General features: G+C 45.7%; 2 protein-coding genes across 3 annotated transcripts; both read left to right on the forward strand.

Moving 5' to 3' along the window:
* Positions 1 to 72: 72 nt before the first annotated feature.
* Positions 73 to 9,044, forward strand: ISCA1 (iron-sulfur cluster assembly 1). The gene is made up of 4 exons (XM_053408894.1): positions 73 to 234; positions 3,656 to 3,709; positions 4,928 to 5,033; positions 6,446 to 9,044. The coding sequence occupies exons 1-4, from the start codon at positions 154 to 156 to the stop codon at positions 6,592 to 6,594; spliced, it is 390 nt and encodes a 129-aa protein (XP_053264869.1). The 5' UTR covers positions 73 to 153; the 3' UTR covers positions 6,595 to 9,044.
* A 2,090-nt stretch (positions 9,045 to 11,134) lies between these two features.
* Positions 11,135 to 25,289, forward strand: LOC128423564 (protein starmaker-like). Of its 2 annotated transcripts, none has more exons than XM_053408884.1 (5): positions 11,135 to 11,475; positions 15,552 to 15,662; positions 17,371 to 17,424; positions 19,756 to 21,052; positions 24,971 to 25,289. In XM_053408884.1, exons 2-5 carry the CDS (start codon positions 15,588 to 15,590, stop codon positions 25,234 to 25,236), a joined length of 1,692 nt encoding a protein of 563 aa, XP_053264859.1. In that variant the 5' UTR covers positions 11,135 to 11,475; positions 15,552 to 15,587; the 3' UTR covers positions 25,237 to 25,289. The 2 variants fall into 2 exon arrangements, with proteins under 2 accessions (XP_053264859.1, XP_053264860.1); XM_053408885.1 differs by having other exon boundaries at positions 15,557 to 15,662.
* Positions 25,290 to 25,513: the final 224 nt, after the last annotated feature.

A 25,513-nucleotide genomic window follows, 5' to 3' on the forward strand; every position in this document is an offset into this window, starting at 1 on the left:
CCGCTGCGTACCCAATAGGAGCGCGCCGTCCTTAAGCTCCCGCCCCCTCCCGTGACGCCACCCGCGCGCCGTGACGTCGAGCTGCGCGTCGCTCCGTGCGCCGTGTCCATGGACAACCTCGGAGGACGGGGCTGACAGGGCGGAGCGGGAGAGATGGCCTCTTCCATGGTCAGAGCCACCGTTCGGGCCGTGAGCAAGAGGAAGATTCAGGCCACTAGAGCCGCCCTCACACTGGTCAGTCCTTGGGGGGGGTGAGGGAAGGCGGGTGCGCGCGCACTTCACCTTTCGCTTGGGGGCGGGGCTTCTCGACCCTCCGCTGGCCGGTAAACAAGAGGACTGCGCAGGCGCAGTCGCGGCGTGTTCCAGGGGCTGGGGGAGGGGCAGGTCTTAGAGGCCACATCAGGAACTGGGGGTGGCAGGCGGAAGTTCGCAGGGTGAAGCGTTTCCCCTCCTTGCCTCTGTTGGGAGATGCCATTCGCCACAGGGGGGAGGGAGATCTTACGCTGTTCCTCCTGCAGGTTATCTGTGTGTGTGTGTAAAATAGAATTTTCATTCGTTTTCAATTACAGTACAGTCCAATAATAGCCTCATAATAAGAATGCCAAATTATAGTACAGTGGTACCTCGGGTTAAGTACTTAATTCGTTCCGGAGGTACGTTCTTAACCTGAGATACCACTTTAGCTAATGGGGCCTCCTGCTGCTGCCGCGCCGCCGGAACACGATTTCTGTTCTCATCCTGAAGCAAAGTTCTTCACCCAAGGTATTATTTCTGGGTTAGTGGAGTCTGCAACCTGATGCGTATGTAACCCGAGGTACTACTGTACAGTTACTAATACCAATCATTCAGATACCAATTATATAATTTAGGCGCCCCCCCCCCCCATGCAGTCTCGTTGCTTCCCAAGCCTTTGCCTGAAAGGAATTAACTTGGGAAAGTCCTGTTTCTGCTAAGGTGGACCAGATACATAGTGGTAGTAGTAGTAGTAGTAGTAGTAGTAGTAGTAGTAGTATCAGTTCATTATTTATACTCTGCCCATCTGGCTGGGTTTCCTCAGCCACTCTGCCAACAGAATATTCAAAACATGATAAAACATCAAATATTAAAAACTTCCCTAAACAAAACACATAGGGCTCTTCAGATAAGTTCCAGCCACTGAATATGTTACATGCAACCATTGAAAATGTAGCATAGTCATCCTCTGTTTCTGATCATTGGAATCTCTTTTTCTTTTTACAAAGTGGGGGAAGAATATGAGAAAGGAATTTTTTTTCATAGGCCAAACGCAGTATGAGTAGCATAGCATGTTTTTTCTTCCTTCCTTCATAAACCCTCTTTTCATATTCTGGACAACTTCTTTGAGGAGTGCATGCAGGGGAACAGGATGGCACCTGCTAGGTTCATTCCTTGGCCTCCTTGTGCCTGACCCTTCTCTCCCCCTGCCAACTTAAACAGATTGGTTGGGTAGTCAGTAAGGCAAGAACAAATGTGGCTTGTTTTGTCACCTGAATTGGATATAACCCTATGCCCAAGATCGTGGTTTGTTCTTCCTGTTTGGTAGCAGGAAGGAGCAAAGTAGTCAAGATCAGTGTGTTCTTCATGGTAAGCTGTTAACTATGATTAGCATATACAGGTTGAGCGGTTGATGTCATGGACTGGCTGGACATCAAGGAATGGTGAGAGGCACCAGCTAGAGAGCCCCCAAGGGATGATGGCTCAGAGCCTGGGGATTGGTGGTGGGTTGACAGTGAGTGGTCAGAGGGAGAAGCCTTGGGAGGAGGATGTCAGCCTGGATAGCTCAGTTGGTTAGAGGTGTTGGAAGAGGGAACAGGGTTTGGTGAGCAGGGAGAGTCTGTGGCAGAGAGAAGTCCGGAAGCAGGACAGGATGGAGCCAAGAGGCAGAGATGAGTCAGGCTGGTGAAGAATCCAGGGTGTCTCCTCCTGCTGCTGTGACAGGCTGCCCTCCTCCCCTGGTCTCCCAGGACCAAAAGAGGTATGAAAAGGGAGGAACAGAGACAGGTGCAATGGCGAAGTTTCAGATTGCTTGGGAAGGACCCAGGAGAGCAGGGGATTTAGGCAGTTGTAGGAAGGCTGGGATCTTTAGCCTCTGCAACTGCCTCGTAGGGGCAAGACCTACCAAATAATTGCTGTGCTCATTAAGCCTAGCGCTTTTGAACTTACCTTGTTTCTTCTAATGAAGAGTTACCATATTTTTCGCTCCATAGGACGCACCAAGTTTTTTGGGGGGGAAATAAAGGGGGGGGAATTATTTCCCCCCCAGGCGCTTGTGGGGCCGGCAGCGGGGAGAAGCGCTCTTCTCCCCGCAGCCCGCCTTCAGACCAGGTCCGGCGACAGCGGGAAGACACGCTGCGCCTCCCAGCTGTTCCCGGAGCTTGCGGGGCAGGCAGCGGGGAGAAGCGCTCTTCTCCCCACTGCCCGCCTTCAGATCAGGTACGGGGACAGCGGGAAGACGCGCTGCGCCTCCCCACTGTCGCCGGAGCTTGCGGGGCTGGCGGCGGGGTCTCCCCGCTGTCAGCCTCCAAACCACTTCGGGAGACAGCGGGATGGCGGTGTTCCGCCTCCCTCTGTCCCCCGACCTTGTGCGGCTGGTGCTGGGGCTCTCCTGAAGCCTGGAGAATGAGAGGGGTCGGTGCGCACCGACCCCTCTCGCTCTCCAGGCTTCAGCGAAAGCCTGCATTCGCCCCATAGGACGCACACACATTTCCCCTTCATTTTTGGAGGGGAAAAAGTGCGTCCTATAGGGCAAAAAATACGTTAGCTTCGCTTACTCGGGGTGATTTATCCCTGACAGTTGATTCCTTTTTTATACTTTACTGAAGTTTATTCTTTTCTCAGAAATTTGCATTGGTTTCTGTGCTGCAGTGTTTGTGACAATTAGGGGTAATCAGAGTAGAATCCATTCCAGAAAGTCACCTTATTTATGTACGGTAATTGAAGATGTTTAGAACTAGTGGCATTACCTAAGTTCATGGTTACTTGGTTTGGATTACAAATTTATCCAACTCTTAATGCTCACTCTAATTTCAAACAAAGCGACATCTCTCCAGAAAGTTGTTCTTGTGCTCTGTTTATTATCTGAGCTGATGTGCCTCCCTCTGTGCACTTTGTGTGTTACAGCAGCAACATAGTAGTCTCCAGGACACCTGATGTCTATACTAAGGATTTGGGGAAACAATTTTTCTCAGGTGCCTGGGAAGTTGCCTTGCAGCATCCAAGGATTGAGGTATCCCAGTTGCCATCAAATTAGGGAAATGGAAAGGAAAGGAGACATTGGGCTGGATTCAAAGATGGGTAGTGGATTGAGACCATGTTATGCCATTGGAAGTGTGGCAACCAAATTCTGGGATTGTGCTTGATAAAACTAGAGTTGCTGAGGAGTTCTATTGTACGCTGAGCCCAGTTTTGAAGTAAACCGAGTGAAGTTCACAGATCTCTAGTTACAACCTGATCTTAAAATACCAAGAAATCAAATAGTTGCTGTTCGTTGCTAGTATGAGCTGTTGATCGTGGGGATATGAGAATTTGTACTGAACCTAGGCTCTGAAAGTGGTGGGGAAAAACAGGTTTTGATTTAAGATAACAAGATGCAGCTGAGTATTCATCTAATCCAAAGCTATTCCTAAAAACATTTCAGACCCCATCTGCTGTGCAGAAGATAAAACAACTGCTTAAAGACAAACCTGACCATGTAAGTAGAGATGGAGAGTATGCCTGACATTACTCATCTGTTTAATATTTGTTTACATGTGCTGCTGTTTGTTATAGTTCTAGCCGATACCCTGTGAATTAATACATTGTAAAATAGAGTGAATGATGGACTTTGTATTTTAAATTTGAAACTATACTAATCTTGCAACTGCATGTTCAACAGTGGAGAAAGGCAATGCTGTTCCTGGTGAAAATGGTTTTAGAGTGTTGCATGTTGATAGTGATGAAGCTTCACTGTTGTTTTTTCACATGTATTAAAAATAAAGTGAAACATGCTGAGTGTCTTGATATCATGTGAGAATGTCTGGAATAACATGTGATTCATTCGTTATTAAGTCCATTGTCCCAGTCCTTAAAAAGTTAGTGCTGTTGGGATGTATCCAGTTGTGTCCCACTGCTGCTAGAAGGCTCTTAGATCCAGCAAAAGCTTCCATTTGGAAGCAGGAAATGTGTGGATTGCTTGCTTGCTTGCTTGCAGATTCCACTGGAGAAGGGCTGAGACTCAGTGGAAGAGAATCCATTTTATATGCAGGTTCCATGTTCAATCCCTGGCATCTTCAGTTAAGGCTGGGAGAGAACTCTGCCTGGAGATCTGCAGTCATTCAGTATAGACAACATTGAGCTAGATGGACCATGGTCTGACTCTGTATGACAGCTTTCTATGTTCCTATAACCCCCTGCACCACCTCCTATGCTGTTTCAAAGGGTATTTCAAATGTCTGCAGAAGATTTTGGGGTAAAGGAAAGGTAGAATTGGCAAAAAATATCACCACTTCCCTTTTACACTTAGGTTTTTTTATCCAGAAGATGCTTGTCTATCAGCAGGTGGATACAGTTGGATGCAACTTATGAAATCTACCAGGCTTGAATCATGCACAAATTGTTGATGTCACTGAAACTTTATTACCTTTTCCTGATTGGGAGACCAGAGAATGTCAGGCCTTCGTTTCTATGCAGACATGACATTTTAGTAGATTAATTGACTGTTGCCTTGTAGGCTTGCTGTATTAACATTCTGTACCATTTAAAAAACATTTTTTCTATTTTATAATTCTACTTTGTGCAGCAGTGTAAATGTACTAATCATATTAGCTGAGGTTATGCATGTTTGAAAACAATTTCTATTTCTGCTGATGCTGTGAAATTTTTAGATTAATTTAAAAAGTTTTCTTACTGGTTTTTTAAACTTATGTTTCAGGTAGGCGTTAAAGTTGGTGTCCGTACAAGAGGCTGTAATGGACTTTCTTATACACTAGAATACACAAAATCAAAGGGGGACTCTGATGAGGAAGTAGTACAGGATGGTAAGTGTGTTTTGGTATCCCAGAGATAATTGTAAGTCCTTTTTTACTCCTCCTCTAAAATATCGTTAATGCCATTTAATCTCAGTTGTGCAGGTTTCTCACTAAATTTGGTGTCTGTAAATTAAAAAGTAACCCTAATTCACTTCATTGATAAATTGACTTTCTCTCAATAAACTTGATGCTGTCGCCAGTCAGACTTGATTTCTGTAACTAGCCATTAAAGGTCTAATATTTGAATGTGCTTCTTATGTGGTAAGTTTCACATACTGGAACAGCACTTCTAAGTTTATGCTTTGAATCACAGCTTTGAATGGACAAAAATGGTCCATCAGAATTGACACTGCCAAGACATTTTAAAGAGATTGAAAATAAATCACTAATAGGTGGCATCAGCTCAATCTGACTAGAATTATGCTGAATTAGAAAGAAAGCACTTTTTCTGCAGTTAGAGCAGGGCAACCATGCAATGGTTGCAATCTACCGTATTTTTCGCTCTATAGGATGCACTTTTCCCCCTCCAAAAACGAAGGGGAAATGTGTGTGTGTCCTATGGAGCGAATGCAGGCTTTCGCTGAAGCCTGGAGAGTGAGAGGGGTCGGTGTGCACCGACCCCTCTCGCTCTCCAGGCTTCAGGAAGCTATCCGCAAGCCTTGGGAGCCCGGCGGGAGTTCCTGCAGATAGCAGCCTGCATCCTGAAGCCTGGGGCGTGCTGTGCAGCTCCACAAGCTCGGGGGACAGCGGGGAGGCGGAGCGCCGCCTTCCCACTGTTCCCCAACCTGGTTTGGAGGCTGGCAGTGGGGAGAAGCGCTGCTTTCCCCACCGCCAGCCCCACAAGCTCGGGGGACAGCGGGGAGGCGGAGCGCCGCCTTCCCACGGTTCCCCAACCTAGTTTGGAGGCTGGCAGTGGGGAGAAGTGCTGCTTTCCCCACCGCCAGCCCCACAAGCTCAGGGGACAGTGGGGAGGTGGAGCGCCGCCTTCCCACTGTTCCCCAACCTGGTTTGGAGGCTGGCCGTGGGGGAAAGCAGCGCTCCCCCCCCCCCCCCGCCAGCCCCAAAGAGCAGCTCGAAAGGCTTCGGGTGAACGCACCTTGAACGCGCAGAATGCACCTTGACTTAGAGGGGGAGAACAAGAAAAAAATTTTTTTTTTCCTGTTCTCCCCCTCCTATGGTGCGTCCTATGGTCCAGTGCGTCCAATAGAGCGAAAAATATGGTAATTTGTGGAGGGGGGTGTTAAACTGTAGTACAACAGGCCTGAGGTCTTTGTAGCTTGTCTCTGGGTGAAATAATGTGTCTTGATGCATGCTAGGACAAAGATTAGCTGTTCACAAATATTTTGCATGGGGTGGGGGGGGTGGGGAATCCAGAATTTGCTCTCTTTCAAATCTCATAATTGTTTCTTCTTTTTGTCAAGGTGTTAGAGTGTTTATTGAAAAGAAAGCGCAACTCACGCTTCTAGGAACTGAAATGGACTATATAGAAGACAAACTGTCTAGTGAATTTGTTTTCAATAACCCAAACATCAAAGGAACGTGTGGTTGTGGAGAAAGCTTTAACATTTAAAACATCGGGACTGTTAACTTTTAAGACCACAAAACTGCTTTCTGAAGTAATCACTCAGTGTGTGTGTTTTCACATCTTTAGGCTTTGTAATATACAGCTGCCTTTACAGGAGAATAAAAGTACTGTGTTTTGAAAGTGTAATCTGTGTGTTAAATTTTAGCCCTTGCATATTTTGGGTTTAAGAGTGTGGAGAGAAATTGGTCTGCAGAAGCTCAGAACACTTAGGTTTACTGTGAGATACCTCTTCAAATTTCAATCTGCAAAAAGCTGTTCACAAATATTTTGCAAGACTGAAAAATATTGTATTAAGGCCATATGGCTACTTTTTAAATCTTGGATTAGAAGGAATTCCAGTACTGTAGGCCTAACATTAATGCATGATTTAAGGCAAAAATAATCCTACCATGTACTAGAATTTTACAAAGTATTTTTAGTACTTTCTCTTCAAATGTTAAGTCTGAATTTTGAGGGGCATATGATCTAACAGAGTTGAGGTGAGTCACAGTGCAGTCCTAACAATATCTACTTTGAAGTAAGTCCTCTTGAATTCAGTGGAACTTACTCCCAAGTAAGTAGGGTTAGGATTGCAATCTAATCTGCATTTCAGACATCATACACATGCAGATATTCTGCCCCCTCTTCTCTCCCACCATCCTATGTTATTCTAAGAGGTATTAATAATATTTGGTTGCCACCAGGAAAGTCACTAATATTTTAAGGAACAATGTAGTCACTGTGATTTTAAAGAAGGTAATGCAGAATCTTTGATGTTGCTTGTTTTAATCAGGTTAAAAATATTCTGAAGCTAATTCTAAAACCACTCCCTACATTTCCTAAGTCTAGATATTTTATTTTATTTTTATGTTCCTGTCAAGCAGCAGAGGACACTATTTTTTCTGGGTGATGTGATTTTGTTACCCTAACAGCTTGTGGCCAGAGTTAATTTTAAGAAGTCTTCAAATTACAACCTAAATAAGAACAAAACATCTTACTTGTAAAACCAACTTTGAGTGTTGATAACGACTGTTCAAGTAGGGAGGGAGGAGTAATTTTTTTTAAATCTGCTGTTTTTATTTCAATGAGATTTATTATGTTTCATATTAAGAATGCATTTTTTAAAAAACAAGCCTGCTTATATGATCTTCCAGCTAACATATTGTTGCACATAAGAAGGTGGTGGCTCTTTTATTAGTTTGAGAAAACACAGAGCCATTTTTTCACCCCAGCATTTCATAAGGCTATATAACTAACGTTCTAACGCTGGCAGTTATCTTATATAGACAGGCATTCATGCTATGCTTGATGTGAGAGGGCTATGCAGTGTTGGGAAGAAGGTACATGTGTTTCAGTGCAAGATTACTAGTGCAATAACCTTATCAGCTGCCACAGTTCTACCCATTCAGGCCTTGGCATTTAAGTTAAACATTGGGAGTGCGGGAATCTTAACTGTGAGGACAGTTCGGCAGTGGATCAAACTGGTAAGCTGTGGAATCCCTGCCTTTGCAGACTTCCTTGGAAAAGCTCAAGGCAGGCTTTTCCTACATAGTAAATTAAATGTGCAACTAGGTAAACTGTGCGCAAACACCGGCTCCCTCGGCCTGAAAGCGAGATGAGCACTGCAACCCCATAGTCGCCTTTGACTGGACTTAACCATCCACGAGTCTTTTACCTTTTTTACCAAATGTGCAACTTAAAAAAATGCTTGAACGAGGGAAAGACGGTTCTGTGCAACTTTGGCATGTTGGCGCACTAGAACTCATGTGCTTCTTATGAAGCAGTATGTTGGAAGATTCAGGACTCAAAAGAAATTTTTCCAAACTGAAGTTTGGGGTTTGTTTCCTCCCAAACAAACTTAGTGATCATGGTTGGTTTTAAGGGAACAAACATGAGGCTGGGTTTGGATGACAAGAAGTTAGACTCTGGCTTGTTTCATTTGGTGTGTCAGTAACAGGAATGAAGAATAAGCACTACATAGAGTGTGTACCAGTGTGAAACTCATTTACATTAAACCATGGCTTAATGTACTGTGCAAACCAGGCCAGTGAATAAGAGCATGTCTGAGACTATTAGAACCTTTGCTTAGGACTGCTGCATTTCTACCCTGTGGAAATTTTGGGCTAGTGCAATCAAAAATTCCATATGGAGAACAGCCCCAGTATTTGACTGCTTCTTAATGAAGAGGACACTGAATGTAGACAGTACTGTGTAAAAATGGTATTGCTGTATTCTTACATCTTAATATTTTTAGAAATGTTGTATATTCTGTGTTTTATGAAAGTGTGCACTTCAGTACTATGAAAGTACATTGTATTTAAATGCCTAATGCGCAAATTGGAAGTAAATTTTTGTTAGCAGTAGCTTAAGAGATTGTAACTATTAATCATCTATCACGTGTGCAATAATGTAATGTTGACATGTAATAAATATTACCTTTTGCTAAACATGGAAAACACGTTTTGTAGTTTCTACATCAAATCCAATCCTAAATGAATTTTTTAGATTTCTGCTTTAGATTAAGGATCTTTACCCTACACTTCAACCAAAGCAAATATCTGTAAGACAATCTCTGCCCTCCATTTTATAATCTAAAAGCAACACTCAAGGAAAATGGATTGGTAGGGAGGAAGAAAAAAAGGAAACCCAATCACTAGTTCTTGGTTACAGAGTTCTTATAACAATGAGTCAGAATGGAAAAAGTTAAAAGGAGTGGAAGAGCCAAAAGTTGCTGATCTCTCAGCTGAGCCAACGGTGACATCCTGCACTCCCATCTCCCGCTGCTATGTTCTCATGGTTGCTGTGTGTATAGAGATTTAGGGGTTTCTAGGGATTTAGACATTGCACCAACCTCAAGGCACACGTCCCACAAGCCTGGCTTCTAATAAAGGCCCATTACTTAATTCCAGCACTGAGCAAGTAAGGCACCCTCAAAGCTAAATAAACATCAAAACTTTGGGGCTGGGTTGAATTTTGGCATCTAAAACTTCTGACTCTGATCAGGGCCAGATTTAGGTTTGATGAGGCCCTTAAGCTACTGAAGGTAATGGGGCCCTTTATATGTCCAGCTGTCCTTTGTCAACAACAAATTGTCGCTGTTTTTTGTGTTGAATATATGCTATATGGTAATTTATGGACCTAATAGGTCCCTAAAGCCATTTGCACATAACAAAACATGTATTTTATCAAAGTAATTGATACAGAAATGAGCAAACCAGGGATATTTTAGGAAGCAGGCTACCAGGCAGGGCCCAAGACTTGCATCATAGGAGCTTACACAACACAAAACACTGTTGCTGTATGTAGGTTTTATTTTATTTGTTTTTTATCTTATATTTTGGAAATGTACATCCAGGTTTTTTTCCTTTAAATTTTTCGGGGGACCCCATGAGAGTGGGGCCCTAAGCTATAGCTTGTTTAGCTTCTACGTAAATCCAGCACTGCTTGGGATCCCATGCAGCAAGCAGCGATGGCAGGGACAGGCCGAGTGTCAACTCTCCACACGAAGGTTGGCCCTAATAATAATAATAATTTTATTTATACCCCCCCTTCCCGGTTCAGAAAACCGGGCTCAGGGCTGCTAGCAACAAATTTAAAACAATTAATTGATGCAACAAAAAACAGCATAAAAGGTGAAAAACAATAAATTCAGAATTCAAAAACCATTTTAGGGGGCAAATCCACCCAATAAACATTAGATGATCACCAGGGCTAGCTGGCTAAATTAGTCCTATTTGGGCCAGTGAGGAGACCAGGGGAGAATTAGCTGTGGGATCCCAGAGCGGGTAATCTTCATAAAAAGGGGAGGGGGAGGGAAGGAAGGGGAATAAAAGATCAGGCTAAGTTCAAATTGAAAGCCAGGCGGAATAGCTCTGTCTTACAGGCCCTTAAGGGAATCCCGAGTGTTGTGACGTGGGGTTTGTGATTTCAGCTCTCTTGACATAATATGCTGGAGACAGTTCTGTAGTAACACTTCTTTATTAAAGCAAACAAGACTGAGAACTGAGGAGGGGAGAGCTACATTTATAGGGACAGGGAACTAGCTAGACAGGATACATTTTGGAGGGAACAATATCAGGCAATCACAGTCCTGCCTTTTGGAGGAAACCAGTAAGACAGAGGATCCAAATACAGCAGCTTAAATGAACCAATAGTAGCTGTACCCTCTGGAACCAAAAGGCAGTTACTTTACCCTAATGCAAATACAGACAATAATAATAATACAGATATAAAATCCTTTGACTCAATACACAACACCGAGGTCCCTCGCAGGGCAACGATTTTGCCTGGATCTGCCTCCTGCCTCCTCGGTGCACAGCAGGCGCCGGGCTCCGCGCCTCTCGCATTCGACGGGCGGGACTCGGCGCGTCCGGGCACCGTTTGGAGAAGGGCAATGATCGGATCGGTTCCCTCCAGCCCTATCTGGGCCCGGAAACGCTGCGACGGCAGATGCCTCCTTGAAATCAGCAGCAGCCCCGGCCCGATTCCCTTCCCCGGGCGTCCTTCCCCGGTGCCGCCCGCCCCCCCGGCAGGGAAAGTTGTGGCGTGATAATGGGGGTCACTATGAAAACCTCTCCCCGCGCCGACGGCTGCCGGCCTCGCAGCGCTTGCTGGCCCGCCGCTGCTCTTCTGGGCAGCACGATTTGCTTCCGATCGGGTTCCCTTCGATCCAGTAGATCGGCGCCCTTCTGCAGCGCCGACTCGCCCCGTCGGTTCCTTCCAGCCGCGACTCCGCCCCGTCAGCCAGTCCAAGGATTCAAGGCTTTGTTTTGGCGCTGGAGGCAGCGTCCTTTGCTCCCCCCGCCGTCTCCTAGCAACCCAAAATGCACCTGCCCTGAAATCTTCTGAGTCCAGGTGTTCCTGGAAGTTGCTTTCTGCATCAATCCCGTGAGTAACGATGATGCTGGCACGTGTGAAGGGTAGAGAAGGCTCCTAGCGCAGCCGGGAAAGTTGGGCAGCTTCCAGGCTGGGTGGGAGGGTTCACTCTGTCGCCCATGTAGCCAGGGGAGCCCCCCCCCCAGTAAATAAAAATAACTATAATTGTACAAATATTGTGACAGATTTTACTGAGGACTTGTAAAGGTAAAGGGACCCCTGACCATTAGGTCCAGTCGTGACCGACTCCGGGGTTGCGGCGCTCATCTCGCATTACAGGCCGAGGGAGCCAGTGTTTGTCCACAGACAGTTTTTCTGAGTCATGTGGCCAGCATGACTAAGCCACTTCTGCCTTTTTTTGTGGGAAATTCCCTTATTCCAGCGCTGTTTCCCGCTGCTTCCCACTGCTATCCCTGTTAGATATTCCGTAGACTTTCCCCGGGACAGGTGAGGCTGCTGATCCCTTATTTTCAAATCTGAAAGTTGACAGCTATGCGTCTGGCAAACCAGAGCAGCGCACGGAAACACCGTTTACCTTCCCGCCAGAGCGGTACCTATTTATCTACTTGCACTTTGATGTGCTTCCGAACTGCTAGGTTGGCCGGAGCAGGGACCGAGCAGCAGGAGCTCACACCGTCACGGGGATTCGAACCGCCGACCTTCTGATTGGCAAGTCCTAGGCTCAGTGGTTTAACCCACAGCGCCACCCGTGTCCCCTGCTGAGCACTTGAGGTCAACAGAAATTTAAAACAACTGTGATTGAGACATTTCATTCCCAAACTGCTAGACCAGTGGTTTTCAGCCAGTGCGCCATGGCACCCTGGGGTGCCTTGAATGATGGTCAGGGGTGCTGCAGGCAACACTGGTCTCTGTCCCTCCTTCCTTCCCTCCGTCCTCCTCCTCGGATGCCCTCTCCTGTCTCCACCTCCCAAAGGCTTGCACAGCTGTTTGTTGCAGCAGCCCTGCTGGCTATAAAGCTCCACAAGAGAATGGTGCCCCTGCTAGGCACCTCTCTTTGGGGCAGGGTTGGGGGGCAGTTCAGAGACGAGGGAGGGCAGCAGGGACTGCCCAGAGGACTCCCAAGGAGAGGGGAGAGGGGAGGAGGCTGCCAGCTCTGCAGGCAAGGTGTGACCTAACTGGGCTTCTGAGCCCCACAAGCAGTGCTTTTCCCCCCTGTGGGGACGCAGGGGTACGCATACCCCTAAACATTTTGTGAATCTTTGTACTTTTGTCCATTTACAGTGGTACCTCGGGTTAAGTACTTAATTCATTCCGGAGGTCTGTTCTTAACCTGAAACTGTTCTTAACCTGAAGCACTACTTTAGCTAATGGAGCCTCCTGCTGCCGCTGCACGATTTCTGTTCTCATCCTGAAGCAAAGTTCTTAACCTGAGGTACTATTTCTGGGTTAACAGAGTCTGTAACCTGAAGCGTCTGTAACTTGAGGTACCACTGTACTGTATTTATTTTCCCCGATTTGAACTATAAAATGGTGATTTTCTTGAGTCGGAATGAGAGTACCCCTAAACATTTTTTAAGAGAGAGGAAAAAAGGCACTGCCCACAGGGGTGCCACAGAAAGAATGTAGTTGGCTAAGGGAGCTGTGGACTCAAAAAGGTTGAAAACCTCTGTGCTAGACAGAGCCAAACAGAGGATGATGACTGGTGGTGTCACCAATTGCGGGGGGGGGGGGTTAGGGATTCAGTTGCATAGAGGCAAATTCAGATTACAGAACTAAGGTTGGTTAAGAATGTAAAAAGAGCTCGCTGGATCATGCCAGAGGCCCCTCTAGTCCAGTGTCCTGTTTTCACAGAGGCCAACCAGATGCAGAGCATAGCCTTTGTGGCTAGTAGTCATTGATAGCTTAATAATAATAATAATAATAATATATTTATACCTCGCCCATCTGGCCAGGTTTCCTCGGCCACTCTGGGCAGCTTCCAAAAAAATATCAAAATACAATAGTCTATTAAACATTAAAAGCTTCCCTAAACAGGGCTGCCTTCAGATGTCTTCTAAAAGTCTGGTAGTTGTTTTTTCTCTTTGACATCTGGTGGGAGGGCGTTCCACAGGGCGGGTGCCACTACCAAGAAGGCCCTCTGCCTGGTTCCCTGTAACTTGGCTTCTCGCAGCGAGGGAACCACCAGAAGGCCCTCCATTAATTTGCCTCCTGTGGGACATGTTCCATAGCTCAATTGGGCACTGCATGAAGTACAGGATTTTGTTTTACCTGTCCTGAATCTTCTGGCAGCTTCACTTGATGTCCAGGAGTTCTGGTGTTATGAGAGACGGAGGTGGAGGGAAATATCCTTCCACTTTCCCTGCAAGGCATGCCTTTGTAGACGTCTATCATGCCACCTCTTATCGGTATGTAAACTAAAACATCCAAAATGCTGCAATCTTTCCTTACAGGCGAGTCACTCCACATCCATGATCATTTTTATTGCACTTAAAAACAAAATAAAATTGCACATTTATTAAAGCAAATCATAGCAATACATTTCACAACGCAGAGTACTAACCACTATACGAAACAAAATCAAAAGTTGTACTAAGGCTTTGTCCAATGGCATAATACCACAGAACAAACAGCCACCCCAATTCTCATTCTGCCATCACTGTCATGTTGGCTCCCATCGGCACCCAACTAGCAATCTGTTTACTAGACATTTTCAATCATGTCCAAAGAAAACTCTGTGATGATGATGGCATTGAAATACCTTGTTCTTCTTCAATAAAAGAGAAACAGGAGACCAAATTGTGTCAAAGTATCTTTTTCCATGATAGTTTTGATTGCCCTTATTTGTACCTTTCCCAAGTCTGCAAAATCCTGGATTTGAAACTCTCTGCCACAAGCTTGCTTACCCAAAAGCAGTGATGGGAAAATTCAGTGGGAAGTGGGATAACACTTACGGTGAAACGGACAAAAGGTCATCTTGCCTCCTCACACACAAATTCGAGGGAATGCTCAGCAAATAGGTCCTCTGGAGGCAACCAAAATTTCCTGTGCATTCACGCTGACATTTTCGCTCAAAATTTCGCTAGAGGTTGTCACCTGCTTTATTGAACACCTGTCATCCTGATGTTTTTGCAGAGGTTATGGGACATTGCCAGCTAATGCTGCTAGTGCAATTTCCCCTCACTTTTCCTATCGGTTTTGTAATTTTGATGGGATAATTGGTCTACTAGAATAGGTGGGACAGCAACACAATTTTGTGTGAATAAGCAGACCATCTGGAAGTGCCTTTGTGCACATGTTGGAAAGAGGATTATGGGTACATTTCACAGAAGGGGCTCCTATGCTAGGACACTTCCAAACAGGTGGGATTCAGTCACATACTGGCAGATTCGGGTTGTGTGATTGAAGTTGACCTGGAGCTCTTGAGCGACAAATACTCTCCCCTCCCCAAAAAGAACCAGACATTTAGCAATGAGGGTAGTTATGAGAAAATGCACTGGAAAGAATGGGATAACACTTGCTTGACACAATTTTATATAACCTCCCCACAAACAAGTCGGGAAGGGTGCTTAAAATATAGCCAATGTCTTCCAGCCTTACTGCAAACTTTGAGCAAACGTATCAGGAGAAATGGAAGCAACTTTCCATCTCTTGCATTAAAAGCAACAAAAGAGTTTTCTGGCACCTTGAAGACTTGCAAATGTATTCTGGCGTGGGTTTTCATGGGTCAACAGATGCATGAAGCATAATCCTGAATTAGTAAGCAGCCAGGGCCAGCCCCAAACCTTTTGCTGCCTGAGACAGCGAATGATGCCCTGCCCAAGTCATGCTACCCTAAGATGTATAGTACCCAAGGCATGCCAAGTTATTTCAGCATCCGCGAACCCTGTCAGTATTTATTTATATATTCAATTATATTTTTTCTACTTGCCCCTCTAGCTGTGGTTTTGTGGGGGGGGGGTTGGCAATTCACAACATGATAAATCCAGTCAAAGTGCCATGTTCAAGAAAACCCAACATTGCGTTTAAAACAATATGAAGCAGCAACTAGAAATTTCCTCTGGCTTTGTAACAACATTAAACTTCAACAAGTCCATGCTGCATATCCCTCTTTGTCTTTTTCTCCCCAGAACAGAGTTGTTTTGCATTGTCAGTAAAGTGCAGCCATGATGAGTCAAGCTGAGGAGAGCGAGGGAATAGACGATGGGGAGAAGAATGAGTTGTTTCTCTTCAGCTACGAAGTGAGTGATTCATAATGAAAAAGCCAAAGAGAATTCTGCAGTCGCTTCCACTTTATCCATATTTTTATTTATCTATAGCTTTCCTTTCTGGTTTTTTAATCTTTTCTTTTATCAGAGTCGAGGGGAAATACACAAAACACTTACCTGGGAAACAAATGAAAACCAAAGCATGTATATACTAAATTCAAAAAAGAGATTGTAACTTTAATGGCTAAGAGACAGAATTCTGATTTGTTGAAAGAGAGGTTTAATACACACACATACACACATAAGGATCATAATGATAAAATTGGCAACATCTCCATTGTGGGCTTTCCTTAGGAAATCTGTTATTCATCCGTTCTATTTATCAGTCACTAAGTAAGGGTAGTTCTCTGGGTGACTTAAAATGATAAAGCAAATCTAAAAAATAACAAATTCCAGATCAAACTTAATTTGAAATGGCACCATTTATAGAGTGAAACCTGTCATATTTCACAATTGGAGAGACTAAAATGAATGGCTTGGGAGCCAGTTACCTAAAGGAGCACCTGTCCCTGTACTGTCCTGCCTGTCCTTTGCCACCTGCTAAAGAAGCACTTCTGATAATGACATCAACACGTGAGGTCAGAGAACCCATTACTCACCAATGGGCCTTCTTGGTGATGGCCCCTTGGTTGTTCAACACCCTCCTGCCCCCAAGGTTTGGCAGGCACCAATGCTGTCTCTCTTGGGGTGCCAGCTTCTTCCACTCGTTTTGAACATGTGTGCAGATGGCCTGCACAGCAAGATGGTGATCAGTGTTTTGCTCTGTGTTTTATTTTTCTATTATAACTAATCCCCCCCCCCCGTTTTAAATGCATCTTATATTTTATTGCATTCTATATCATTACTGGAATGAGATCATCTATGGTGAAGAGAGGGATCTAAATCTCAGAAATAATAACTAACTAACTAACAAATAAATAAATAAATAAATCGCTAAAATTGTAGCAAACACCCATGAATGCAAGAGCCTAACGATACACAGGAGTAAACCAACCATTAATTCTGAGAGTTTCATATTTCATATTGAGAGTTTCATATCTTGTGTCATAGAAGCTGTCATGGTTTTAAACCTGGTTTTAGCTTATTTTGCTTTTAATTATATTTTGAATGTTTTAAATATTAAAAAAACACAGTTGAAATCAACTGATAGTTTTATTGTTTATTCTTTTTTCAAAACACTTTGAGGTTTTATTACAATCAAGCAGTATATAAACTCTGTCAAAATAAATACTTGGGTGTAATCCAAGTTAGCTAACCTCTCTATGCTATATACTAAATTAAAAAGTGAAAGTGGGTAGGATAAGAATTTGCTGAACTAATTGTTAAAAAGGGATATAAAAAAGGGAGGCGTGAGGAAGTCAGGAAAATAAGTTAATTGAAGATAAATAACTAGAAAAGAGTGATTTGTGTTTTTTCCTATTTTATTTTTTGTGTGTTGACTGTTCTTTTTTTCCCTTTTGTTAAATGTTTGTATTTTATGTATTGTGAAAGTTTGTATTGTTGTGTTTTATATTGTTTTTCTGTGTTTTTATTGTCCTATTTTTCTATTGTTAAACTTAATAAAAATATTATTTTAAAAATAAAATTAAAAAGTGAAAGTGGGAAGCCCTATCTTAGGCCTTTTCTAAGGGTGATAGTTTCTGATTTCTGCCTCCCAGAGCTCAATTGTTTTCTTTTTCAGCAAAGTGCAGCTGAAATGAGTCCAGATGATGAGCCAGCCAAGAACAGCTGCAATGTGAGTGATTCACAATGAAAAAGCAACAGACCGTTCTGCAGTTTTTTCTTCTCATAATTTTCCTTTAAAAATAAGATTTATAAAAGCAGAAAAAGGAATTGCCAGTGGTCAGGGATGATGGGAGTTGTCGTTCAGCAGCATCCATGGAGAGTCATCATTTCCCCCCCTGATCTGGTGCTGTTCAGATGATCGAACAAGCCGGTTGTCACAAGCTAACTAACATAAAATGACATTTCCAGAACAGGTTTATCTGGGATAATTCCTCTCTAAAAAAGCATGCTTTTTTCCTCTCCGGAACAGTATCTGTGGCAACTGTGCTTGGAACAGGTAAAGGTAAAGGTAAAGGAACCCCTGACTATTAGGTCCAGTCGCGAACGACTCTGGGGTTGCGCGCTCATCTCACTCTATAGGCCAAGGAAGCCGGCATTTATCCGCAGACACCTTCCGGGTCATGTGGCCAGCATGACTAAGCCACTTGTGGCGAACAGAAACGCCGTTTACCTTTCCACCAGAATGGTACCTACTTATCTACTTGCACTTTGACATGCTTTTGAACTGCCAGGTGGGCAGGAGCTGGGACCGAACAACGGGAGCTCACCCCGTCGCAGGGATTCAAACTGCCAACCTTCTGATCGGCAAGCCCTAGGCTCTGTAGTTTAGACCACAGCGGCACCCGCATGGGTGCAACGATCTTAACACTGTTGTTTCCTCCTCCATGCATTTCCAGTTCAGGGCCAGGATGGTAGGAAGGCAAATATATTAGAAACTAGTTTTTAAGTTTGCTACTGATGTATGGGAAGCCAAGTTTAAAAACAAGCTGCATGGCATGTTGTTGTTTAGTCATTTAGTTATGTCCGACACTTCATGACCCCATGGACCAGAGCACACCAGGCACTCCTGTCTTCCACTGCCTCCCGCAGTTTGGTCAAACTCATGCTGGTAGCTTCGAGAACACTGTCCAACCATCTCGTCCTCTGTCGTCCCCTTCTTCTTGTGCCCTCCATCTTTCCCAACATCAGGGTCTTTTCTAGGGAGTCTTCTCTTCTCATGAGGTGGCCACAGTATTGGAGCCTCAGCTTCAGGATCTGACCTTCCAGTGAGCACTCAGGGCTAATTTCCTTCAGAATGGAGAGGTTTGATCTTCTTGCAGTCCATGGGACTCTCAAGAGTCTCCTCCAGCACCATAATTCAAAAGCATCAATTCTTCGGCGATCAGCCTTCTTTATGGTCCAGCTCTCACTTCCGTACATCACTACTGGGAAAACGATGGCTTTAACGCTGCATGGCACAGGACTGTAAAATAATAAAAGCCTTTGAACCCTTTTCTGCACCACACACATACACAACAAGGAGGTATCAGCCAACTCAAAACCACCCAAATTTTTACTGGGGGGGGGATATCTAGGAGGAATAAATGCATGAAGGAGGGGGGAACACCCAAAGCAGCCCAATGAAAACTCATTTCATTGTTTTGGCAGGTGGTTTCATGGTTCACACTAAGGAAGTATTTTTAAATGTCTCCAGAGATGGAAGCGAAGGGTACCCATAGAAATCAAAGGGGGAGCCCCACTTGTTCATGATGTCGGGAACAGACACCAGTGTACACAAACACAAAACCACCACCTCCTCCCCAAAAATGGAGAGGGAAACCCAACAGGCCCATGAAGACCGAGCATGCTCAGTGGGCATGGATTGCTGTTGAGGGGTGGAAAATTGAGAAGGAGGAATAAAGGGAGCTGCTGGGACCTTGAACAAAAACACTCCACGCTATAGCAAGCCCTTGTTTATTGTTTCCTTTTTTCCTTTCCTTACATTAAAACCATTGAAAGAAGTGATAAGCCGAACCCTAATTGCTCCCCGCCTGGAATACCTTAATTCAGGGATGGATTGCTCCCCAGATGATGCTGAACTACAACTCCCATCAGTCCCAGCCAGCATGATCAATGAACGGGGGTGGGTGGGAGTCTTGCTCTATATCTCCCCCGGGTCAGATGTTTGGTTGGTAGCCATAGTGGGTAGAGACTTTTTAACAGTGGCACCAGCAGGGTGGAACTCCCATCCCTTCCTTTAAGTTCCAACCAAAGGTGGAGCATTCTCCCGGAGAGCTTCCGAGGCTCACTGAGAGATTACTGGTGCTGCCCTTTCTCGATTTGTTGCATTGTGTATTACTGTGCTTTTTCAGTTTTATTGGTTTTTGTCTTCATTCAAGCACTGCCGTTAACTGGCTTGTAGAATCCATAGATCAAGAGGTAGGGTAGAAATGTTTTAATCTATGACTTATGCCTCTGGCCATTGCTTGATATAAGGGCATTGTGTCTTTTTTTGGTGCAGGTGTCAGAACTGATAATGACCTCTCAAAGCGTTAAACAAGGGCAAGCACAGCATGTCAATAGGCTGCCTTTTATGGAGTCCCACGCATCGCTTTTCCATGCCATCCATTCAATCACAAAATCTATTAGACAGTTTGGAGAGCATGAAGGTGGCATAACCTTGAAGGTCACGAAATGTCGTCACATTGACCGTGGCGCATCTCAGGAAGAGGCTGTTATAAAGGAAGATCTTGATTTGGCTCAAGATTCACAGGATTCCAATAGAGACTCATTGAATCCTGACTTGCTGAATCCTGTTATGGTTACAGATTCACAGGATCGTGATTTGGCTGAAGACTCAAAAGATCATGACTCAAAGGATTCCGGTTCCCCTAAAGACTCGCAGGATCTTGTCTCACAGGAATCTGACTTGGCTAAAGATTCACAGGATCTTGACGTACGGGATTCTAAGTTGACTAAGGACTCACAGGATTCTGAGTCGACTAAGGACTCACAGGATCTTGATGCACGTGATTCTGAGTTGATTAAGGACTCACATGATTCTGATTTGGGTAAAGACTCACAGGATCGTGATTTGACCAAAGACTCGCGTGGTCCTGAGTTGGCACAGGACTCCTGGGATCCTTTCACATGGGTTCTTGAGTTGGCACAGGACTCCTGGGATCCTGACTCCTGGGATCCTGGTTTGGCTAAAGGCTCATGGGATGTTGACTACTGGGATCCAGATTTGGTTAAAGCTTTTCTGGACTCCGATTCACGTTCAGCTAAAGACTCACAGGATTCTGATTTGGCTAAAGACTCACAGGACTCTAGTTCACAGGGTCCTGATTTGACTGAAGACTCACAGGATCCTGATTTGACTAAAGACTCACAAGATCCAGATTCATGGGAACATGATTCAACTAAAGACTCGCAGGATCTTGATTCGGCAAAAGATTCACAGGATCCGGATTTGGCAAAAGACTCACGGGATCCGGATTTGGCAAAGGACTCCCAAGAAGCGAAAGATACTTCTGCACCTGTGCCTTCCACTCAGTCTAAATTAAAAAGCAAAAGCGTTATTTCTAGAACGCAACAGAAACATTACCTCATGGAACTGCCACCAGCACACCTGCTTCCTTACCTGGTTTTAATCAAGAGGGTCATGTCCTTGCCAATTTCTGCCATTCAAAAGCAGTGTCTTTCGGGAGAGATATTGTGCAGAATACAGTATTTTACACTGAAGCTGCAAAAGAAGAAACTACTGTCTCGGGCTGCGTTAGCAGAGCAACCCACTCATAGGCTACCAACAGTTCGAGGTTAGCAAATTTTATTCTGTTATGTACAAGTAGGAATGAAGGGAGCTCTTAGGCTCCAGCACAATTTACAGCCTAGTCAAATGAGTGGGTTTAAGTGAAAGTATAGAAAATTAAATAGTTTATGGTTGGCAATGGAAAAAGCATGACACGAAGACTCCAGGCAAGCAGAGACTGGATGTTCAAGCTTTAGTTCTGATCATAAACATGACTATGAGGTGGACTTAAAACTATTTGGGCCTGATTGCTACCATGATGAAAGCACCCCTGTAGCGGATCCCACCACTAACACCAGTTAATATGTAGCAGATTCGCCCCACTAACTGCTCCCAATTAAGTATAGCAGACCCACCTCATGGTACTTCAGTTAAATGAATGTCTACAATTTACAATTTCATGAGCGAGGAGCACTTTTTCCCCAGTTACCCACTCTCTTAGCAATCCCATTCCTGAGGTATTCCAATTAGTATTACAGACCCAGGGGATCACCTCACCCCTTGTTACTGGCTTGGGAGTCCTCTTTTCCTAGAATAACTCTCCCCTCCTGACTGGAACGAGACCCAAGTAGACAGTATCCTCACAGCTTCTACCTCTCCTGACTCAAACTCAGCCCTCCAGTTAACTCCTGACTGTATACTTTCCCCCAGACACTTAACCCAGTCTTCCCATCTAAGCTGTGAGGCTCTTTCCTCTTGCTCTAGTCTTCTCATTGTGGATGTTCCACTCAAATCAGAACCAGTTCTCCCTCAGACAAATCCTCTTTCCCATCTCCATCCCTATCTCTCAAACACAACCCTGTCTCCCAGGATCTCCATACCCATTTCCCAAGCTTGCCCCCCAGGAAGGTCACTTCACTACTGCTAACTTGACTTCACTCCCAGAGGTGAAATCTGTTGTCTCTCTCAAGCAGACAGATGCCAACAAGATGGGGTACCTTCACAGGTTGGCAAACCCCATCTGCCGCTCATTTCCCTCTACAATACATGCAGTACAGTGGTGCCCCGCAAGACGAACGCCTCGCAAGACGGAAAACCCGCTAGACGAAAGGGTTTTCCGTTTTGGAGGTGCTTCGCAAAACGAATTTCCCTATGGGCTTCCTTTGCAAGACGAAAGCCCATAGGGAAATCTCCGGGACAGCGGGGAAGCGCAGCGCGTCTTCCCCACTGTCCTCGGACCTCCTCTGAAGGCTGGCGGTGGGGCGGAGAGACCTCCTCCCGCCGCCAGCCTTCGGAAGGCTCCTCCGAAGGCTGGCGGTGGGGCAGAGAGACCTTCTCCCCGCGCCAGCCTTCGGATGGCTGTCCTGAAGACTTGCGGTGGGAGGAGGGTTTTCCTTCCCACCGCCAACATTCAGAATGCTGTTCTGAATGTTGGCGGTGGGGAGGAAAAACCCTCCTCCCACCGCAAGCCCCGGGAACACAGGAGAAGCGCTGCGCGCCTTCCCCTCTGTTCCCGTACCTGTCCTGAAGGCTTGCGGTGGGGAGAAAAGCCCTTCTCCGCACCGCCAGCCTGGCAAGCGGTCTCCATAGGAACGCATTAATTGATTTTCAATGCATTCCTATGGGAAACCGTGCTTCGCAAGACGAAAAACTCGCAAGAAGAAAAAACTTGCGGAACGAATTAATTTCGTCTTGCGAGGCACCACTGTAGCTGCCTTCTTGACCGTTGGACCCACTCTTGGTCTTGTCTGCTCAATCTCCCAGAGCCTGACTTCGCAGGTAGGGGAAGTCTCCAACCCACTGAGACCCATCAGTTACCCTCATCTGGTTTAGCCGGCCAGTCGAAGCTGTTCCCAGGGTGTGGCCACTGCGGCGTGCCGACAGCTTCTAGGAGCCACAGGTGGGGACAACCCACCCTAGGAAGAGCACAACGTGTCCCCCACCAGAGGTACTGTCCCATCCCCAACGTGCCATACAATCCCACTAAACATATACTGATCAATTAATCAGCTATAAAAGTGTCTCTTCTTAACTTGGCAGCAGGGGAAATTACAAATATATAATTAAAGGTAAAGGTACCCCTGCCCGTACGGGCCAGTCTTGACAGACTCTGGGGTTGTGCGCCCATCTCACTCAAGAGGCCGGGGGCCAGCGCTGTCCGGAGACACTTCCGGGTCACGTGGCCAGCGTGACAAGCTGCATCTGGCGAGCCAGAGCCGCACACGGAACGCCGTTTACCTTCCCGCTAGTAAGCGGTCCCTATTTATCTACTTGCACCTGGGGGTGCTTTCGAACTGCTAGGTTGGCAGGCACTGGGACCGAGCAACGGGAGCGCACCCCGCTGCGGGGGTTCGAACTGCCGACCTTTCGATCGGCAAGCCCAAGGCGCTGAGGCTTTAACCCACAGCGCCACCCCTGCGTCCCTACAAATATATAATTAGTAGCAGTAATTGTTGCAGAGGTAGTAGTGCAAGTGGGAGCTGCAACAAATTTGTTGCAGTGTGTCATCTCTCCTCAACAGGAGTGGTCCTATTCCAGCGGTTCAGCTTATCAGGCATGACCTCCTCCAGGATAATGTAAGTGGTAAACGGCAGAACCAGGCCACTTCCTTCTCTTCCCTTTCTCCCATTTTCTGTTTTTGTTGCGTATCGAGACCCTGCAACCACCCCTTCGTTGGGAAATAACTCACACAAGGACAGAGATATTAGGTTTATGTTATTGGGCAAATTTGGCCACAACTTTATTGAATTACAGAATGTGAGCGGTATTGGCTTAGGCATTGATTGGACCTGACTATATCTGACTCCTGCCCACAGTGCAGGAAGTCCAGTCAGGGTAAACCACCGGTAGAGAGAGCCCTGTCGGTGCGAACCAACTCAAGCTCCCCCTGGTGTTCCCGTCGGGGTCGTGTCAAGGCCTTAGCCCCCCAGCCGGGCTTCGGACAAGATCAACACCCCCGGATTCCTTTAACGGAATACCCTTAAGCTTGGAGGAGCAGGTGATGGCCACACCTCCCCTCCCCCCCACAAGGTCAAACAATGCCTAACCGCAACCCTAACAAAGTTGTGATGATTGCTAGGAGGTTGGCGAAAACCAAGTGGCCAGAGCCAATTTGCCAAGTGGAAAAATTCCTACCAGGCCCCTTGGACAACCAAGGTGACCAACTGAAGTCCATAGCAAGGCCAGTGCCTAACCTGCAAATAGGGAGGGAGGGCTGGTGATTGAGGAAGCAAGCCAAGAGGAAGTCCTCCGGCTCACTCCTTGGTTTAAACTGTCCCGGCCACACACACACCCCAGGCCAGCGGATTGGCCGGCCGGGCTCTGACATGGCCGGGATCCCTGGGCAATGGGGGACAAAGTCCCCCGCCCCCACTGGGGAGTGGGTGGCCACGCGATCCACCACAACTCCTCCCCACTGGGAAGTGGAGCGGATTTTTCCAACAGGTACTCAACATTCCATGCCTACTGGGCATGCTCAGTCCTCCTCACTGGGCTATATTTGGCACTCTTGGGGTTGGCTTGTGTTATGTACTGAGTTGAATAGGATCCAAAAGGCAGCAGTCTGATTGGTCCTAGAACAATAGGATTCAGAATGCAGCAGTCTGATTGGTCCTAGAACAATGCAGCAGTATGATTGGTTGGCAGGAACTACCCAATCATGCTCCAGATAGAAGTGAATCCACAACCTGATTGGCTTACAGTAGAATTCCGGAATTAGCCAATCATGTGCAGCCCATTGTGTAAATAATGTATATAAAGCAGATACTTTGAGGGGACATTCATTCATTCCTCCTCAACACTATGAGCTGAATAAAGAGCATGAAATCACTTTGCGACTCTGAGTATATTTCAGTTTGGGTTGGCTTCACTTGGCTTGGTTTGTTCGTGGTTGCTTTTTAATCTATTTCTGCCATACCTCCTCCCCCCCTTTTGAATAATAAAAGCAATGTTTGCATCTAGTGTTCTTCTCTCTTTTTCTTTTAAGAAACAGGCTATGTAACTTTTGATTGCCTGAGGGATCTACAGTGGAAGTTATACAAAGGCATTGCAAAACGGAAACCCAAAACAATTGGCGTGGAGAGGAAATCGTCTTACAGCTACGGAGTCACAGGAACCACCTTTGCCAAGTTTACAGAGTACGTCCTCCCCTTGATCCCGAAGGGCTGGATAGTTGATGACTCTCTCAAGTTTTCTGAGAATATGGTTGTCCTGTTTGCACAAAACACAGACTTACTGGAGGGCAGGGTCTGACAGTGGAGAAAATCTGTCTGAAATGGCATTAAACACCTTTCGGTCTTGGGTGAGTTGTGTGGTGCTACTTAGCCATTTGCGTCTGTGGGCATTTTGGCATCTGCCATGACCAGGGATCAGATGTTGTGGGACTCCAACTCTCATCATTGCCAATGGTCAATGGTCCTAGACCAAGCGTAATCCTTTGCTTCTGCCTCTGCCTCTATCTCTATCATGTGACAATCTTGTATTTGGGTTATTAACATTTCTCTGTAGGGCCACCTGATCACTGAAAGAC

Source organism: Podarcis raffonei, chromosome 11, assembly GCF_027172205.1.
Source record: "Podarcis raffonei isolate rPodRaf1 chromosome 11, rPodRaf1.pri, whole genome shotgun sequence".
NCBI lineage: Eukaryota > Metazoa > Chordata > Lepidosauria > Squamata > Lacertidae > Podarcis > Podarcis raffonei.

Excerpts from the sequence above, each read along its gene's own strand:
- ISCA1 (XM_053408894.1), top strand. The coding sequence starts at position 154 with ATGGCCTCTTCCATGGTCAGAGCCACCGTTCGGGCCGTGAGCAAGAGG. Across the intron at positions 235-3,655 it reads CTAGAGCCGCCCTCACACTG|ACCCCATCTGCTGTGCAGAA; the intron begins GTCAGTCCTTGG and ends AAAACATTTCAG. Across the intron at positions 5,034-6,445 it reads TGAGGAAGTAGTACAGGATG|GTGTTAGAGTGTTTATTGAA; the intron begins GTAAGTGTGTTT and ends CTTTTTGTCAAG.
- LOC128423564 (XM_053408884.1), top strand. The coding sequence starts at position 15,588 with ATGATGAGTCAAGCTGAGGAGAGCGAGGGAATAGACGATGGGGAGAAG. Across the intron at positions 15,663-17,370 it reads TGTTTCTCTTCAGCTACGAA|CAAAGTGCAGCTGAAATGAG; the intron begins GTGAGTGATTCA and ends TTTCTTTTTCAG. Across the intron at positions 21,053-24,970 it reads TAGGCTACCAACAGTTCGAG|AAACAGGCTATGTAACTTTT; the intron begins GTTAGCAAATTT and ends TTTTCTTTTAAG.